Source organism: Natator depressus, chromosome 10, assembly GCF_965152275.1.
Source record: "Natator depressus isolate rNatDep1 chromosome 10, rNatDep2.hap1, whole genome shotgun sequence".
NCBI classification, from domain to species: Eukaryota; Metazoa; Chordata; order Testudines; family Cheloniidae; genus Natator; species Natator depressus.
The window spans coordinates 56,157,009-56,175,490 of NC_134243.1; the positions used below are offsets into that span (position 1 = coordinate 56,157,009).

The 18,482-nt window shown below is 39.3% G+C and overlaps 1 protein-coding gene across 3 annotated transcripts in view; it reads left to right on the plus strand.

Annotated features, from left to right (window-relative positions):
- Positions 1-18,482, plus strand: part of THSD4 (thrombospondin type 1 domain containing 4) — a 600,975-nt gene that overhangs the window by 522,898 nt on the left and 59,595 nt on the right. For all 3 annotated transcript variants that reach the window (XM_074966229.1, XM_074966230.1, XM_074966232.1), the window contains 3 exons: positions 5,934-6,109; positions 10,183-10,279; positions 11,224-11,466. In XM_074966229.1, coding sequence (XP_074822330.1) covers positions 5,934-6,109; positions 10,183-10,279; positions 11,224-11,466 — 516 coding nt within the window. The remainder of the gene's footprint in view (positions 1-5,933; positions 6,110-10,182; positions 10,280-11,223; positions 11,467-18,482) is intronic.

An 18,482-nucleotide genomic window follows, 5' to 3' on the forward strand; every position in this document is an offset into this window, starting at 1 on the left:
GGAAATAATTATTTAATGACAGTAGATGGTGAGATTCAAAAAGTTAAAGCTTTATAACTGTTGACTGTTAACATCATATGTCAAAATCAAACTCTTAAATTCTTAAGCAGCATTTTTCCTACTTTGCTATCTGTATGTTTTGATTACTATCAATGGAAATATTTTTTCATCAGGCTGTGTGTGTACAGTGGAATAGATGTTTATTGACATTTACCAGTAAAAATCTAATCCTGCCAAGCTTACACATGCTATACGAGTCCTCTGCTATCCACCCACTCCATCTCCAAACTACACAAGTATGTTATGTCCCTAAACTTCACAATAAGTGTCCCCCTGTGGATAATCCAATGCATGGAATTATGTCTCCCTTGAAAACCATTTGGCATCTTTACTATTGACATTTCAATAGGATTTACAAGATTTCATATGCTTATTCTAAAGATTTATTCCTCTTCAAAATGCACAGCAAAGCATTTTTTCTCTTCTGATTTGATGTGTGTCTGTCTGATAGCATGTGATGCTATCCCACAATATTGTTCTTGTGATCCATTGTTTAATATATTCCCTCTATACTAGCAAGTGCATTAATATCTTCTGTTTCAATGTGCTTTTCCTGTCAATGATTGTTATACCATAATGTTTTGTATCACCTATATGTTACGCTGTTTGCTGACATTATGTAATAACTCGGCATGTGTATTCTTCATGATACTCTAGACATAGACAACGTGGTGTTAGGGTTTAGTTTTGATTATTGATTAACATTAGATTACTCAGCTTAAACAGTTTAATAAACATAGGTAAACCAGCACAGAGAAGTTGATACTTCACCAGCTCTGGGGAACAGGCTTGCAGCAATCACAGCTTATATCTTTTGTCTGTGTCTGTTTCAAAGTATGTCATGTGACTGAGACCAGGGAAATAAAAGGGCATTCTCTTGCCAATACTCTTTTTATAGTTCTGTTTTACTGTATTTTCAGTCTTGTCAACTTTTGCAATTTTTGTTTGTGAAGTTGGTGGTTTAAAGCACCAGCTCCTGGAGGCCATTGACTATTTGGGATTCTTAGCTGTGATTTTTTTTAAGTAAGTTTCTACCCCTTATGGTTGTGGAGAAAAGCCTGAAAATGTGAACTGGGTAAGCCCTAAAGGCACAGAAGCCAGAAGACAACCCATGTCTTTAAAAAAAATCATGGAAATCAATGGGCATGAGCATGTTATTTACAGAACTTTACTCTTTAGTGCTACATTATTTATTTTAAATTGTTTCCTATTCTTCTCGGTATCAGAGGCAGGAGAAGCAGAATAGAATCTGCAAGCATCAGGACAAGAGCTCTGAAACATTGTCATTGAAAGAAGTTTTCAAAGCTGAACTTGGAAAAATGAATGTTTTTTAAGATACCTGAAGTTCAGTTTCGATTTTATATCACATTGAGCTTTCCCCCATTGATTCCTAGCCCAAACAAAAGTGTTGATGAGAATTTGAAGTCTGAGACGGTACAATCGATGCAAAGTGTTATTGAAGGGTATTATAAACTATGCAGTGGTATTTAAGAAGCTGACAAATAGGGCAGATGAAATCATCAGTAGACTGTGCCTTACTGAGGAATCTGCTAATGCTCTTTATACTCTTTCATACTTTGGCTAAAAATATTAGCACCATAACATTTCTAGATGGAGGGCAGTAGAGGTGATAGATACAAGGTAATCAAAACACAGTAGGAGGCACATTTGGTTGGTTTCCAGACAGCCATCTTTCTACAGCTATATTATTAACAATAATTTAATCTTTGCCAGCACTTTTTTCATTTCCGAGCTCTTGATGTGCAGATTATTTTTTTTAAAAGTAACTGTATAGGAAAAATATTCAGATCATAAACTTAAACCTTTATTAGAAGTGTTGCATATTAAAAATGATGCAACCTCAGGATCAATACAGTTTGCAAAGCAGCCCTGTACTTCAGGTGTTTGAATTAAAATGTAACAGCTGTAAATAGCATGTTGCTTATAGTCATTTTCTTTTTGTCAGCATTTTGTAATAATCCATATTTAATAGTTTGTGAACCTGAACTTTGCCTCCCAGAAATATGTGAGGAAAGAGAATATACTTGTATGGCTAAACTAAAAAAAAAAAATTATGTGAAATATATTATTTGGTTCAGCCAACATCCGTAGGTACAGAAATTCTTTATTTAATAACAGGTATGTCAGAAAATAAGAGATCCAGGAAACAAATGGACTTAAAATACTTCTCAAGAGGAAATATGTAGCTTACATTACAATAAAATGATAAAATTACAATAAAAAATAATATACTATTGTGGGGCCTGATCCTGCACCGTCATCGTCACTAGTTGGGCCGAGAACCTCAATGTGAGTGGGATCTGGGCCATAAACAGTGAGGGATGTTTTTGCTGGATAACACGTATTCTAAGTTATTGCTTGTACCCTTGAGCATAGTGCTGTGTTGGGAGCAGTAAAGAGCTACGCCACCCCAGGGGGAGAACCAGGAGAAAGAATGCCTCCAGGAGTTCTCAGATGCAGGGGGGTGCATGCCTACTACCACATCCTTTACTGGGGTGCAGCTTATTAGTCTTTGCAAACTTAAAGTAAACATTGGGTTCTGTGCATGACAGCGGAGTACTTGCCAATCCCAGCCCCTTGCGGAGGATAAGTTGTCTAAAAGAACAGTAACAGAGCAGTCTTTATCTTCCGTTGAGAGCAGGGATTACAATGATGGTTGACCGTTACATGGCCTGCAAAAGTGGAGGTTTCTTTACGCCTTCTCTCGCATGTAGGTATAATCTGGCCTTAGCTAGGCACTTCTATCAATGTTTTTATATTTGCTATATCACATTGTCATAAAGTTATATTTTATTAAACAAATATATAAAATTCACTGCTTACAGTGGAAGAAACCTAGTAGGCTGATATCTAACACCCACATTGCAGTTTGTATAGTTTGAAACCTGTATTGTGTAGTGTGACAGGGCAAGGCCAGATGGCTATAGAAAAGCAGTGGGAGATAGATATATTAGCTCCAGGCTAAACAAATCTCTGGTACCAGGATAAGTGAAATGACAGCTGCTCCAGGTCAATTAAGACACCTGGGGCCAATTAAGAACTTTCCAGAAGGCAGGGAGAATGCTAGGTTGATTGGGACACCAGAAGCCAATCAGGGGTTGGCTGAAACTAGTTAAAAGCCTCCCAGTTAGTCAGGAGCTGTGGGAGGAAGTTGCGCTGTTGGAGAAACTGAGTAGTACACACCATATCAGGCACAAGGAAGGAGGCCCTGAGGTAAGGGTGAAGTGGAGCTTGAGGAAGTGAGGGCTGCTGTGGGGGGGAAGTAGCCCAGGGAATTGTACATGTCATGTTTCTAAAAGGTCAGCTACCAGAGCTGATACTGTTAGGGTCCCTGGCTGGAGCCCGGAGTAGAGGATGGGCCCGGGCTTCCCCCCCCCCGCTGCCCTTTTCCCCCTGATTAATCACTGAGACTGGGAGACAACAGAGACTGTGCAAGGAAGGATAACTTCTCCTCACCTCCCTCGCTGGCTTATGATGAAAATGGCTCAGTAGACGGTGACCCTTTTCTCCAGAGAGAGAAGGGTTACGTGGAGGGTCACAGTGGGCCTCTGAGGCTAGCGAAATCCGCCAGGAAATGCGGGACCCACGGAGGCAAGGACAGAGCTTTGTCACAGTAGCTATTAATTTCTTTTTAAAGGTAAACAGATTTGTTTCCATTAAAATGTTTTCTTACATGATCTTAAATAAAGCACAATGAATGGTGTGTACTATGCTTGAAGAATATCCTTGTGCCGATCGCTCATGAATTCCTCACATATCAATTGTTTAAATGTATTTGATGAATGTGTTTGCCAATTTCCTGAGCCAATAGCATCTCTGGTATGGGCACTGTGTCTGTTTGTTACTGAAAGGGTTACTAAGTCCTGTCCAACTGGAATACCCACTTGTTTGTGGTGTTCAGAATACTTATACTCTTCCATTTGATAACACTGAATACTGAGAACCAACAATATGGATTTATTCATTTTATTCTGCCTATAATTCCAACCCCATCTAGGAAAGAGACCTCTTTCTGATATGAGAAGCAATACAGATAAAGTTAGTTTTGCCTCTCATCTTTTATATTTGTCAATGTATGGTGCAGACCATTTCAAACTGACCTGATGTCACTAACATACCGCAACTTCCATTTGATTTAGATTTGAAAACTGGTAGTTCAAGGTTACCATTGTTTCTTAATAATAAATAAGTGACTATTATTATTAATTCACTATATATAACCATAGTATACGAGTACTCTTTACATAATTCAGTTAAAACAATAATTTCTTATATGTTCCCAGCATGGAGACTTCTCCTAGAAGTAGGTTTCACCAACAAGTTTATACTTGTTCTATTTCCCCAAAGCCAAATGAGTCAGCAGCAATCACTTCATGGGAAAAGAGAGAGATCCAGAATTTGGGCCTTGCTGTTTAACCTTGTGAGAACCAGCTGCGGAAAGTGCCCTACCCGCTCTGGCTCCTTGGTGTTCTACTCAGGGCTTCCCTAGTCTGGGAGTAAATGTATTCCTCCAGTGTGGCCGTTGATGTAATGCTATACTAGATCAGACCAGGGTCCATCAAGTCCAGTACCCTGTCTGCAACAGTGGCCAAAACCAAATGCTTCAGAGGAAGGTCTATGAATTCTTGCAGCTTTGCATTTGAGCAGAGGTTGTCATTGAGCTGTGTACTGTGATGCCCAGGTCCCTTTCTTGGGTTTATACAGGTTTCAGAGTAACAGCCGTGTTAGTCTGTATTCGCAAAAAGAAAAGGAGGACTTGGTGCCACAAGTCCTCCTTTTCTTTTTGGGTTTATACAGTTACTTTAGAACCCAGTAAGGTATAAAGGTAGTTCAATTTTTTCACTCAAGGATGCAATAGGATCTTATTGTTCTATTTCATATATCTCCCTAAATGGTAAACTATAAACTATAGTATAAACTAAACTATAGTTTTAAACTATAGTAGACTCAGGGTGGACTCTTTGGGGTAGAGATTGTCTCTTTTCTATGTATATGTACTATGCCTAGCACAATGAGACTCCAGTTTTGTTTGGGCCTTTAGGCACAAGTCATAGCAATAAAATGATTGTACTAGGTGTTGAGCATACATAAGAGGTAGGTTCTGCCCCAAAGAGCTTACAATCTAAATAGACTAGGCAGAAAAAATGAATTAGTAGTATTATCCTCCCTTATGGATAGGGAACAATGGTGTTTGCAGATACTTGTCACCCCAAGCAGTTCTATAGAACAGAATTTTGCAGATGTTTGGCAAAATGTGTATTCTGTAAAGGAAAATTAAAGATTTGCCAAAGGCTGCATTAAGAATAATTGGAATATTTGGCGAACCAAGGTATTTTCTGGTTCATAAATTGTAGGGGTGGTGGTAGTTCTACATAGTGTAGTTGTTGTGATAATCTGTATCCACTTCAGTGCTTTACTGTGTCCAAACCACTAAATAAAGATTCACGTGGATGTGGAGGAAGTTCAGGAAACCACTTCCCCGTTATCCATGTGTATTCAATGTACCCGTCTGGCTGGCTGAAACAAAATCACAACATGATATTCCATGAAAAATGAGTTTTCTATTGTAGCTTTGTATTTTTCTCTTCCTGCAGAATAAAATTCACATATTCAAATACGAGTCAGGTTTTTTAGGCTGGTTTTTTTTTTTTTGCACAAGTATTGATATAATCTGTAATATTTTTTGTCCCAGCAATATTGCCTGATTCCATGAAGTCAGAGAACATACAACAGCATAATCCAGTTACATGAATTTGTTTGTGTACACTTTTAACAGCCTGAGAGCTAGTATGTAAAGGTGATTTCTGGTGATCAGCATTTGTGTGTATGTGTTTTTTTCTCCCCCCTGACAGCATTGCGGAGTCGATCAGGACGGTCCATCATCAATGGAAACTGGGCAATTGATCGACCCGGGAGATATGAAGGAGGAGGGACTACATTCACATATAAACGCCCAAATGAAATCTCAAGCACTGCAGGGGAGTCCTTTTTAGCAGACGGTCCGACAGATGAGATCTTGGATGTCTATGTAAGTTTGTCAAATTCAGATTAACCTTCCTAGTGGAAAACAGGAGTTCTGGTTTTTGTTCACACACGGCACTAAAAACACAAGCAATAACAATAGATAAATGCCAGTATTCCATTTAATCCTTAAAGGTAACAGTGTTTTAGATATTACAATATCCTTTGCTGTTACTTCTGTATTGCCCCAGATCACAGGAAAACTAAACAGTAACAGATATCTGTTACCACCTGAGTTTACTGACCCAGTAAAACCAATTTTACTTGTTGAGTAAAATCGGAGGCAAAGCATACAGTATTCTTTATTTCATGAGAGCTGGATTTCCTCCAGACACTTTTCTACTGAAGTTAATTTGGCTTGGTTTAGTTTTATAGTTACCCGAATCAAATGTCTGAAGCAGGTCAAGACCTCTGATGGATTCAAGCCTTCTTGGTTCTGTATTTCTTAAATAAATATAAATAAAAGCAACAGTATGTACAAAATGAAGCATTCCTGGGCAGAGTTTTAATGGCAAACTTCATTAGGAAATCCTGAACAGTAGACACTCCACAAAGCAATCGCAGAACCAAGTTGCAGTGAAATCCTGGCTCCATTGAAGTCAATGGCAAAAGTATTCAAAGATTCAGTGTATTTCTGGTGTTGTTCAACACTGAAATAAAAATGCAATTGTGGATTATTATAGCATACTATGAAATAAATTGTGCATATAGGCATGCTCATACACACACACACACACAAATATAAAATAAAATATATTGTCTGAAAGACCACATGTAGTGTAGGTGCACAGTCTGATTTGATGATATTGGTTGTTTTAATTGGCCAGGGTTTGGTTGTCATTAATCTCAACGAGTGATGACCCATGATAGAAAAATTAGTGCAGTATATTTTTATAGAAAGTGCACTGGCTCCTACAAATGGAAAAGTTACAAATGGCAAAATGATTAAAAAGTAACAATAATTATTTATTGTATTGCCTTAACAGGGCCCAGCATGGGAGATGGGGATGATTTTTCATTTGTTGTGATGTAAAATTTGGATGTAAAGATAAATGGATTCTGATTGCCCAGAATGCATATTACTAAAAAAAAATATTATGAGCACTTATGTAAAGAATATTGGATGGTGTGAGCTGAGATGCTGTGATGTTTTTATTGCCAAGAAATTGATGCCTAATGTATGATGATTGCATTACCCAGAGAAAAGGCAAAGGAGCCATGCATGACCTATGCGGGTGTTCCCAAATAAGTATAATCAAAAACTTTAGAGCACCTTAAATTAATCATAATAAAATGGATTTTGATTTTTATAGCTGTTATATCTCACGGTTTGTTTGTGTCACTACTATGTATTGATTTAATCTTTGCCTGTTTATCTCCCTTCGTTTTTCCCTTCAAGACATCTTATTTGCCAGAAAGAAAACAGCAAGATTGCCGTGGGTTTGGGCACAGCTTAGTGACTTGAACTGTGGGTTATTGCTGTGGACTGGCCCCCTGGTTTGGCATTCTCTCTCCTTCATCATGCTCTCTGTAGGATGTCAGGACCACAGGAGGCTCATCTGGGCTGGCTGATAGATCAGCATTCTCCCTTTCACTGCACTATGGGTTTGTTGAAAAGCCATCTGTGCTGGTTTGTCTTAAAATGGAGATTGGAGAGTTAGATAAAAGAAAATCATAGGAGCTTTGTTAATAGCATAATCACCCTGGCACAGGTCCTGACTTTCTAGTTACAGAGAGATAGCTAATATTAACATAAACTAGTTTCCAATTCCTCAACTCCTTGAAATGTACAGTCCTTGTCTTACCATTTCTGAATCTTCCACTTTTCCTTAGCTCTGAACCCTGGGAGCTTTAAGAATCAGGGGAACCATAGGAGAGCTTTCCTTGGAACTACCCAAACTGTAAGGTCCTGATCTGAAGAGCACCCTCAGCTCCCACTGAAGTCAATAGGACTTGAGAGTGCTCAGCACCTTGCAGGACTGGGCACCAAGAGAGTGCATTTTAAAATTGTAGAGAGAGGTCGGAAGGTCAGCCCTTGTAGAAATCATTACAGGCAGTGCATTTTCGTATGATTCCAGAAAGTGGGTGCTCTCATTGGGGCGGAGCTCAGAGAAGAAGCTGTTGTTTGCCAGAGGAAACACTTTTCAAAGTCAAAGGGATGGACCCTAACTCGGAATAACTCTGTAGACTTCAGTGGATTCCAGAATGGCTTTCGGACTGCAAAACAAACCTAGTGCCACAAGTTTGTTGCTGGTGGGTCACGGGGGTGTAGAATGGATTTTCTCTTGGTTGTAACCCTTGCTTTGGCAGAACCAAGGAACTTTTCATGTTCAAGAGGCAGTATCTGGCTGATAAGAAACCCAGGTATAAGGCACTAACAGCAATCTGTAGTGATGATTTTTTTTAAAGACTTTTTTTTAATTAAACTGGCTGAGGCTTCTGCCAGAGCAATCCAACACCCCTGCAGCCATGTGATCAGCCACATTATTAAAGTAACCAAGGCCAGATTAATAGAATCAACAGTACATAGTGTCTATAACTGATAATTCAAGCACCTCTATTCCCACTCCACCAGCATAATGTAGGGCTGCTAGGGGATTCAAATGGTTTTCCAGGAGACATAAGTACCTTGCAAGGGCTTTATCATGAAGCTCCTAGGTTGGTAAGCACTTATTCACACACCCTCCCATTGATTTCAATGGGATACTCATGTGAGTGCTTGCTAATGTGCCTAAGGATTGTACAATTGGGCTCTAAAACCTCTACCCTTTGTTGCTGTCTTTCTTAAAGCAGGTACGCTCAAGGTTCCCAGTGCTAGATAAAAATATTAAAACAAACAAACAAAAAACAAACCAACCCTTTTGTCCAACAGTAGAAGAAACGAGGGATCTTTTCTGCATGTTTGGCTATCTGTGGAATGTTCAGTCCAACTGGCTGAAAATGTATTTGGCAGTTGTCAGGAACACAATTCTATATCAGTGATACAGTCACCACAATAAGAAAAGAAGTACTTGTGGCACCTTAGAGACTAACCAATTTATTTGAGCATGAGCTTTTGTGAGCTACGGCTCACTTCCTCACGAAAGCTTATGCTCAAATAAAGTGGTTAGTCTCTAAGGTGCCACAAGTACTCCTTTTCTTTTTGCGAATACAGACTAACACGGCTGCTACTCTGAAACCAGTCACCACAATGTGTATGTGGACCTCTGTTATCTATTTACTTGAGCAGTGTTAAACGACTGCTATATAAATTGAATAGACATACAATTGTTGTTAGCTATTTTTGCTTGCTGCTTTATAAATACGGTGGTGAGTGATATGTGCTGAGCTGCAAGACTATAAAAGGGAGCAACTTGGTATATGAGGTAACACAGATGGGTTAATAACATAAGAATGGCCATAGCGGGACAGAGCAAAGTTCTGTCTAGCCCAGTGTCCTGTCTTCCAACAATGCTCAGTGTCACATGCTCCAGAATGAACAGAACAGGGCAATTATCGAATGATAATACTAAGTGCTGTTTATGTGTTCTCAACTCAAGTAGAACTGACAGTCATTTGAGGAGAGAGCTAGCGGGGTTTGGAGCATTTGGATTTGGACCCTTCCGTTTCTTTCTTCTCTTTCTTGTTTACCTTTTCTCAGTTATCTGTCAGGTCAGTTATTTCAACCCATTTGTCGTATGAACCTCTCTCGCCACCTAGTGTTCAGTGAAAGACTCTTAACGACACTGCTGTATTTTCAAATTGTGCACCTGTACGAAGAAGACGCATATGATGTAGTTCTTCACAGTGAGGATTTTGAGTAACAGCTGTTCCTTCCTATTACAATTTAGTGCAATTTGCAAGCGTAGAAACTCATCTTTTCCTTTCTTGTCTTAGCCTCTCAGGAACAAATTGTTTATTTTCATATTTCACTGACATGTACCAAACAAATCTTTGTCTTTTCTAATAGTAGCAATCATCATGCTATTGATTGGTTTAAATGCATATTTCTGTTAAACAGTAGTAACCTAACAGATGGTTTAAGTGAAAGGGTGATTATTTTGAATCAGATAACATTTATTTGGCTGTTTTTCCTCATAGATGATACATCAGCAACCTAACCCAGGTATACATTATGAGTATATAATTCCAGAAGCCAACGTCATTAGCCCTCAGTTGCCTCCTCACAGAAGGCCAGGTAAATCATCATTGCATTAAGCATATTCTGTAACATTATGGGCCAGTAGTAATATTCTGGCCTCACTGAAGTCAATGGAAGTTTTGTCATTGACTTCATGGGGCCAGGATTTCACCCCCAATGTTCAGCTGGTGTAAAGCAGTGTAACTCCATGGACTTCAATGGAGTTACTCTGATTTGCTCCAGCCTAGGATCTGGTTCTTTATTTTTATTTTGAAGGTAATTTTGTCTTTAACGTGTCACATGGGATAAGAACACACTGTGACTTTTCCTTGATCAGTTACTGTTATGAGCTGAATTGCTGTGACTGTATTTCAGAAATTAAAATACTTTTTCTTTCTTTTTGGAGTTTGATGTTTTGAAACAACCTTTCTCAGCTTCTCTCTCTCAATCCTGTGGAAATTTCTAAGCCCCCAAAGCTAAAATTTCTCTAGACAGAATGTATTTTAAATTCTATAGCACGGAGGTGTGTTAAATGTAACAGTAATTCTGAAAAAAAGAAAAAAAAGAAAATTGGCAGGCAAGTTTGGTACTATTTCTCATGTTTTTGATTCTCCTTGTCAGATTTGTATTGGCTCTATAGTCTGTTTCTTAATGAGGAGCAGCTGGAATTTGACATTAAGAGGCACAGAATATGGAGCATGATGAAAAAACAAATCCTTGGGAAACTTGATTGACATTAGGTGCAATAATTATGCTAGAAAATGCCTGGTGAATTTCCACTTTTGTGTGTGTGTTTGCTTGCTGAGAATTGGGTGCCTCATTGAAAAGCAGCAAGTCTTTGTCTGCAGAACAACCCAGCAAGTCTGTATATGGAGATAAAAGCTACTTCCAAGCTTGACAACTTTGTAGACCATTGTTTCAACTACTAATTAGTGAATGCATTAGCTAATATTTGAAAGAGATGATCACTCTTTTAATTTGCTCTTGTTGCCTGTCCCCAGGGGAGCCATTCAATGGTCAGTTAGAACTGACAGATGGTACAGATCACGAAGATGAGAATTTGCATAGGGAGACAGACACTCACACTGGACAGTCAACAGGGACCTTTCCTGTTATTCAGCCAGGAAGGTTTCCTTCTCATCAGCCAGACAACCAGGTCCCTGCTGTGCAGCCACCACGACGAAACCGAGAGCACAACTGGAAACAGGTTGGAACAACTGAGTGCACCACTTCGTGTGGGAAAGGTAAATGCTTTACAGTGTATGCACAGTATTTATATTACACACAGGAGGATTCCAGGCCAGGAGAAGAAAAACATGGGGGAAAGAGCATGTTAGAAAACCCAGCAAATCCCTGTATACATTAGACATATGTTTGAGCCACTGCTTTCTGTTGTTTCTCACTAAGTGAAAGACAGACAAATCTATAGCACAAAGTGGGTTCCAAATATATGTCAATAAAAATAATTCTAAAATAAAATAAACAGGCCATGGTGCACATAGTTTATAAACAGGCTTGGCAGAGTCCAATTTTTTTTCATTTCAACAGATAATATTAATGTTTATTTTAAGCATTTTTTATCAATTACAGTTTTCATAGTTTTGCAAAATTATGGCCTTTAAGAATTTTTTATATTTTTATCCATTTACATTTTCACAGCTGTGGGAATTTTTTGAGGGGGTCAATCCATAGAGGGGTCAGTCCATAATAATTTAATGACAGCGATATTCAAAAAGGTAAAGCTTTATAACCATTAAAACAAAAATTGTCAACACACATCAAAATATACAAAATAAATATCCTTAAACTCTAATAAGTTCTCAAGCAGAATTTTTCTTACTGTCCCTATCTGTAAATTTAAATGATTATTGATGGAAATATTTTTCATTGGTTTGTGTGTTTGGTGCAATCGACGTTTACTGACATTTACTGATAAAGATGTAATTCTTCCAAGCCTAGTTAAAAAGCAGAATATGGCATCCATTTCTGAAATGAGAAATATTGCAGTCTTTTATGGCTGAGGACAATTGCCTCAAGTTGCTTTTCTCATGTTTCCCTGATACACTATCATTATCCTCACCATTCTTTGGTTTCCTTTCCCCATTTGTTTAAATCCTCCATTTTCATTGGTACTTTTTGCACCTCTGTCAATATCTTCCTCCTATTTGCCTGGATTGCACCTTTACTGGCAGTGATTCCTCCAGTGCTGTTCAGCTCAGAGCTCCATTTGCCAGTTAGATGCCCTTACAATATGTGGTGTGAATTTACATGCTTTTTGAGGGGTTCGACCCCTTTAATTAACCTTTTGCGTGATGGGACATAGCTGTTTGCGGCACAAAAGCTGGTTGAACTAGCCAATTGTAGGAACAAAGGTACTGATGCTTTTGACAAACATCAGTGGTATATTCTCCAGAACCAGTGTGCAGGACCTGAATACTCGAGCAGAAGATGGTAGTAGAGTGTGTAGTTTCTAGAGATTTATGATGTCCAAACACATTTTTTTTTAATGGTTACAGCCTCTCTTGCTGTAGCAGCTGAGTACCCTTTTCATATTTGAAAATCAACAAATTATATTAAAATATAACCCAAATTGGGGTACTCTAATAAATACTGTCCTTTTTGGAATAAAACCCAAGAGTACATAATAAAAACAATCAAAATAAGATATAATCTAAACCAAGTGAAAATGTCTTCCATCATGCTCTGACGCCTGCTCTAGCAGACCTCTGACGGGAGTAAATTCTACTGGTGGGGAAGCTCACCTGAGAAGTCCTGGCACCAGGCACACTTAACTCCAGGTATTGTCAACACATACCTCCTGGCTGATCTTACTTTAAAATGGAGGGGCTCTCTCAGAGAGCTGGGCCAGTGAGGTGTATGGCTACCGGTATAGCTAACAAAACACAGCTCTACGCGTTCCATATAACTCGTTAAGCTGCTGGGAAAATTGTGGTTCTGTTGAGCTAGAATAAAGGAAAATTTAACTCTGGACATAGAGGAAAGGTAATATCTTTGTGGCAGTCAGCATATTCCTGAGGTGAGGGAAGGCAATTAAAGGTGGTGATGTAAAGGGAGTTGATAGCGTATTCTGTTACTGGGAATACTGAACTGTTAGAGAGATGTGACTGCTCTGCAAACCTATTTCCTCTGGGGAAAAATTGTAGTTAATTTTCTTTAGGGCTCTCTCCTTGCTTCAAGATATGAAACTGAGCTAGTGCATGAAATCTTAATGCTGTGCTGATCCTTATGCACATCATCATCATAATGAATTCAAATTATATCTCTGACTGGAGAGCTGGTAGTTAAGCACACTACATGGATGTTCTCTTTTTTTATTGTTATTCCCTGCTAGTCCAAGACAATGAATTGGGAAATCTGCCCTACTTGCGGAAATTATGTCAGAAACGTTACAGTACTAAAATCAGGACTCTTGTGAGTCTGACACATTGTGGGGGAGGGCAGTGAACGTAAACCAGAATTATTTTGCTTGGCCCTCGGAAATGGCTTTTAGATTAGGGTATGTGGACAGGATCCTCAGCTACTGTAAATAGACATAAACTCTCTTGCAATCAGTGAGAATCACCAGCTGAGGATTGGGACCATCATATTTTCAGAAGGTGGAAGCTGAAGTTTCTGTGCAAAGGAATTGTGCATTTGAGTACTCAGATCAAGAAATTCTGCATGCAAATGCAGGTGCACACATCTGTAAGGGTTTTGAGGGGTTTCAGTCATTTTATAGGAAGAATGTTGGAAACTTTCCTTTGTAATCCCTATGATCAGAATTTTGCTGTTTTTAAATATCTGGCAGTCAGTGGGAAGCAGCTATGAAATCTGAATGCCGATTTAACATCAGAACACTAGAACAATATAATATCACAGGAAAGCTTTCAGCATGTTATGGAACTGAGACTTACACCCTGAAATTAGAGAGGAGGAATGTCTGAAATAAATATTCCTTCCCTAGGTTCTGAGTGGGACCTGGGGTCAACTTTGTGTCCCAGACTCTACCAAATTTAATTTGGAGCAGTATACTGTACTGGGAGTACTATGATTTGCTGATAGTATGAACAATTTGTTACAAATCTAGTCCTGAGTTACTTGGTTGACTACCTCTGCCCATATAATCCTCTAAGGCAATTGAGGTCCAACAGGTTCTTTGCTCTCTCCCAAAGAGAAATGGTAAAGTGAGGCAAAACAATTTGTTGAAACAAAGTTGAAATTTTGAATTTGTTTCCATTTTGCAGAATTTGTAAAGGAATGGGGTTTTTTTCTTTCTTAAAAACATTCTGAATTTTTTTTTGATAATTTTTGAAATTTTAGTTTTTTCCACTTTTGCCTTTTTTGAAACTGCAAAAAAAATTGATGTCCATTATTTCCTTCACTTTTTCGTTTCTTCTTTTGCTACTCTATAATTTTTCATAACTTCTTCAACTTTGGGAAGTTATTGACTATCAAAAGGAGGAAAGAAAAGAAGAAACGCCCCTAGACATCATTCATTCTCTTTCATTTCATGGCAGAATGAGATCAAGGAAAAAGGAGAAGAAAATGATTGATTTTTCATTAAAAACTGGAAATATTGGATGTACTTTTCACTGAAGTTTTTGATTTTGAAAAAAGGCCATTTATCTTTTTTTTAAATTATTTTTCAGATGAAAAATATCAACCAGCTCTTGACCTAAAGTTCCACCTGATCAGGCTGAGGGTGTAGCTTTCTAGTACCAGGGCCATGCCTGTGGAAACTGCTAACTTCCCCAAACAGAGTACGGAGGGTATTTCTATGGCACCAACCCTGTGCATCAGCCAGAAATAGATGAGATCATATGCCACTGAAGTTTATACATTCCAGGAACCACAGAAATTCCTCCTGAGAGCAAACACTCTTTCCTGTTCCCCTGTCCTCCAACACAGACTGTGGCTTAGCTGTAAATGGAAACACATTACAGAGAGACCGGTCTGAATACGAAATATATTAACAGTGATACTGTAGTGTGCAGAATGTTCTTAATTTAAAAAGCAAATTTGTAAAGAAAGCTAATGAGTAAAGCACCCTGCTGATTGCTAAATTACCTACTTTCTACTAGAACTGGAAGAATGAAGATGGCTCTGTATACAATTTTATTGTAAATTAGCATTTCAGATGCAAAACTTCTCATTTAAATATATTGCTGAATGAATTTAAATTTGGCAGATGTGTAAGCTTTTAATTTCCTTTATTACAAATGCCATATTTTGCTGTATGTCAGCCAACAGTTATCATTAATCAAAACCACACTTATTGTATTTAAACCATGGGCGTGAGTTAAAGCTATTACAAAACTTTAGTGCAAGATCAATTAAAACAAATAGCCATCTGAATGTACTGTGCACGCTCTCGCTCTCTCTCTCTCTCGCAGCTAACCTCCCAGTTAGATGAAGAAAAATGTAAGTTTTGTAAATACGGGATGAGATGCAGGAGTTTGCAGAAAATCTGTTACACAGTTAAAAACTTTTAAGTAATCACCAAAAGTTACCATTAAAATTGAGATTTAGAACACTAGGAGGTAGGAATGTGGAGCTAGTTAACAACAGATGCTAGACTTAGACTGCAGATTCAAGTGTATAATTAGATATAGAAGGAGCTGGAGCAGACTAAGCATTCAGTCCAATGGCATAAGATCTGCATTGTCAGCAATCATGTAAGCCAGTTGCAGTATCGATGGACTCTTAGCATCTAACTTATACCACATTAGCCAAGATATTCAGGCTGTTGCTATTACAGTATTACCCTTTTGTTCACTCCTCCCTGCCACATACACCAAAAGAAAAGAGACAGCTGCATGTTGTCAGCAAATTATCCAGTTTCAGAGTTGGGCAGGCTTTTAGCCATGTGACTCGTTTGGACTTTTACAGTGAGTCATACAGCTTTGAACTCTGCACATGTGCGTGTTTCATATGTTACATGCTGGGTAACAACAGGAGAGGACTCTATGTTTCTACAATAAACAGCTCTTTGTTAAGAGAACTATTTACAGAGGTGCAGCTAGCATTCTAGCCATTTGCACACAGGCTGGCTTTCTGGTGCCTCCTGCAACCTGGGCTCCTCCCTCTAAATTCCATGCAGGTTGCTGCACTGTGGGCCCATAGTTTGGTTCGAAAGTAGAGGCAAGCATATTTGGTGGTGGAAGGAAGGAATTAAGCTGCAACTCTAACATCTTGTGCCCTCACATCTCTCTTGTAAGGATTTGCTTCTCTTTACTCTGAGGATGTAAATCCTCTTGGTGTTTGGTCTAGACCAGTGGTTCTCAAACTTTTTTTTTCCGCAGACCACTTGAAAATTGCTGAGGGACTCAGCGGACCACTTAATGATCTTTCCAACTGTTGTTTGTACCCGTTAGCTAACTATTGTAAAGTGCTTTGGATAAAAGCACTATATATAAAAAACCTTCATAATAATTAATGATTTTTTGTTCTACAAATAATAGCGCACAACTCATATTTTCCTATCAGTAGTCTTACCTTTCTAATGCGATGGATGTGCCCTCTCTCCCCCGCTGCGGCAGCCCCTGAGCTGGGGCTGGGAAGGAGGGGGTCTCTTCCTCTCTCCCTCACCACAGGAGCCACAGAGCTGAGGCTGGGAAGGAGGGCCATCTCTCCCTGGCAGCTGCAGCCCTGGAGCTGGGGAAAATCACCTCTTTCTCTGGCCACCACAGCCCCGCATGTCCTAAATTCCCTCCACCCCCTCTTTTCACCCCATTACCCCCTCTCAGCTACCCCCTACTCCCCCCAAGGCCACCACCTCGCCTTACATGTCTCCAAGGTCCAGGCACCTAATTAATGGAGCCATGCTTGCGCAGCTCGACTACTTAGGTGGGTGGCCCTTCGTTCTCTCCTGTGCGGCCGCCCAGGCACCCACCTTAGAGGAACTATCTGCAGGCCACCTGAATGGAACTCGCGGACCACAGTTTGAGAACCTCTGGTCTAGACTGACCTTGTAGAGGATTCTGCCTTCAAGAAACCTGATACATCATGAAGAATGGCTGGTGTTGTGTAAGGGTGGGAGATGTGCAATGTGACCTCTGGAAAGCTGCAACAAGAGACTGCTTGCTGAAGCATAAACATTGTCTGATAGTTGTCTGTGTGTCTGATAACGAACTGGGGACTCTACAGACATTTGTATTCTCTTCTCTTCAGGTTGTATACTATTCTTCCCTAAATTCTCAAACACAGCAACTGTTAACATAAATGTGAGTCAGTATAATTTTACCCCAGAAACAAAGGTCTACCCCAGCTGTCACATAGGCCCATGGCAAAACTTCCATTGTTTTCAGTCGAAACAGGATCAGACCCTAAATTTGGGGAAGAGAGTTACTAAGATAGGGATAGCATATCAGGATATGTCTGTGGAAAGAAGGGCAAACGATTTATCTGCATTCCTGTTTGAATTATGTGTTTTGTTTGTGGTCAGTTCATTTTGGGGTATAAACACACTTACCTCTAACGTAAGCAGGATCTTTCCCTTTCAGATCAGAGTTTATTTTCACACTCCATTATTTTTTTTTTTGCCCACCCCTCAGTCTCCACACTAAGTGGGCCTCAGTATTCAAAAGTTGCTAATGATTTGGGGTGCTTCACCTTATGATGCCCAACTTGAGATAACTGAAAATGGCCTGATTTTCACAGGGCTCGTACTCAGCCAATTTAGTGTAGCTCCCGAGAAGAATTAGAATAAATTGGGTACAGGCAGGGATGGAGAAGTTTGGCATGGATCTTCTTTGGAATAGAGTAGCAGGAATGAGAAAAAACTGTGGGCTTTGAGGGAGTTTGTACAAACTCTTCTTTGACCTGAGAACTAGAGCTGCATGACTCACTGAGCTGCTGGAATTGGTGAAAATTCTCTCTGTACCAGAATAATGGAAGTGACACACTTAGCATCTTGGTCTGAATTTGTCACCATCACGAGAGACAGGTTACACAAGCAAAGGAAATCACCGTCTTTCTGTCTAAGTGCAAAACTTAGCTAAAGAGACTGAGCAGTTAAAAAAGGAGAGAAATAATAATACTTAACATCTATCCAGCATTTGTCATCCCTAAAGCATTAATTCATGAAGCCTCAAAACACTCCAATGAGGTAGGTGTTATTTTTATATCCTTATTGACCTGATGATAATCCTGAAGTAGGGAGGGTAAGTCACTTGCCCAAAAGCAAAAAGAAAAGGAATCTGACTCAGAGGCTGGATTAGTGCACACAAGTTCCTGCTCCCAGTCCTGTGTTCAGGCTGCT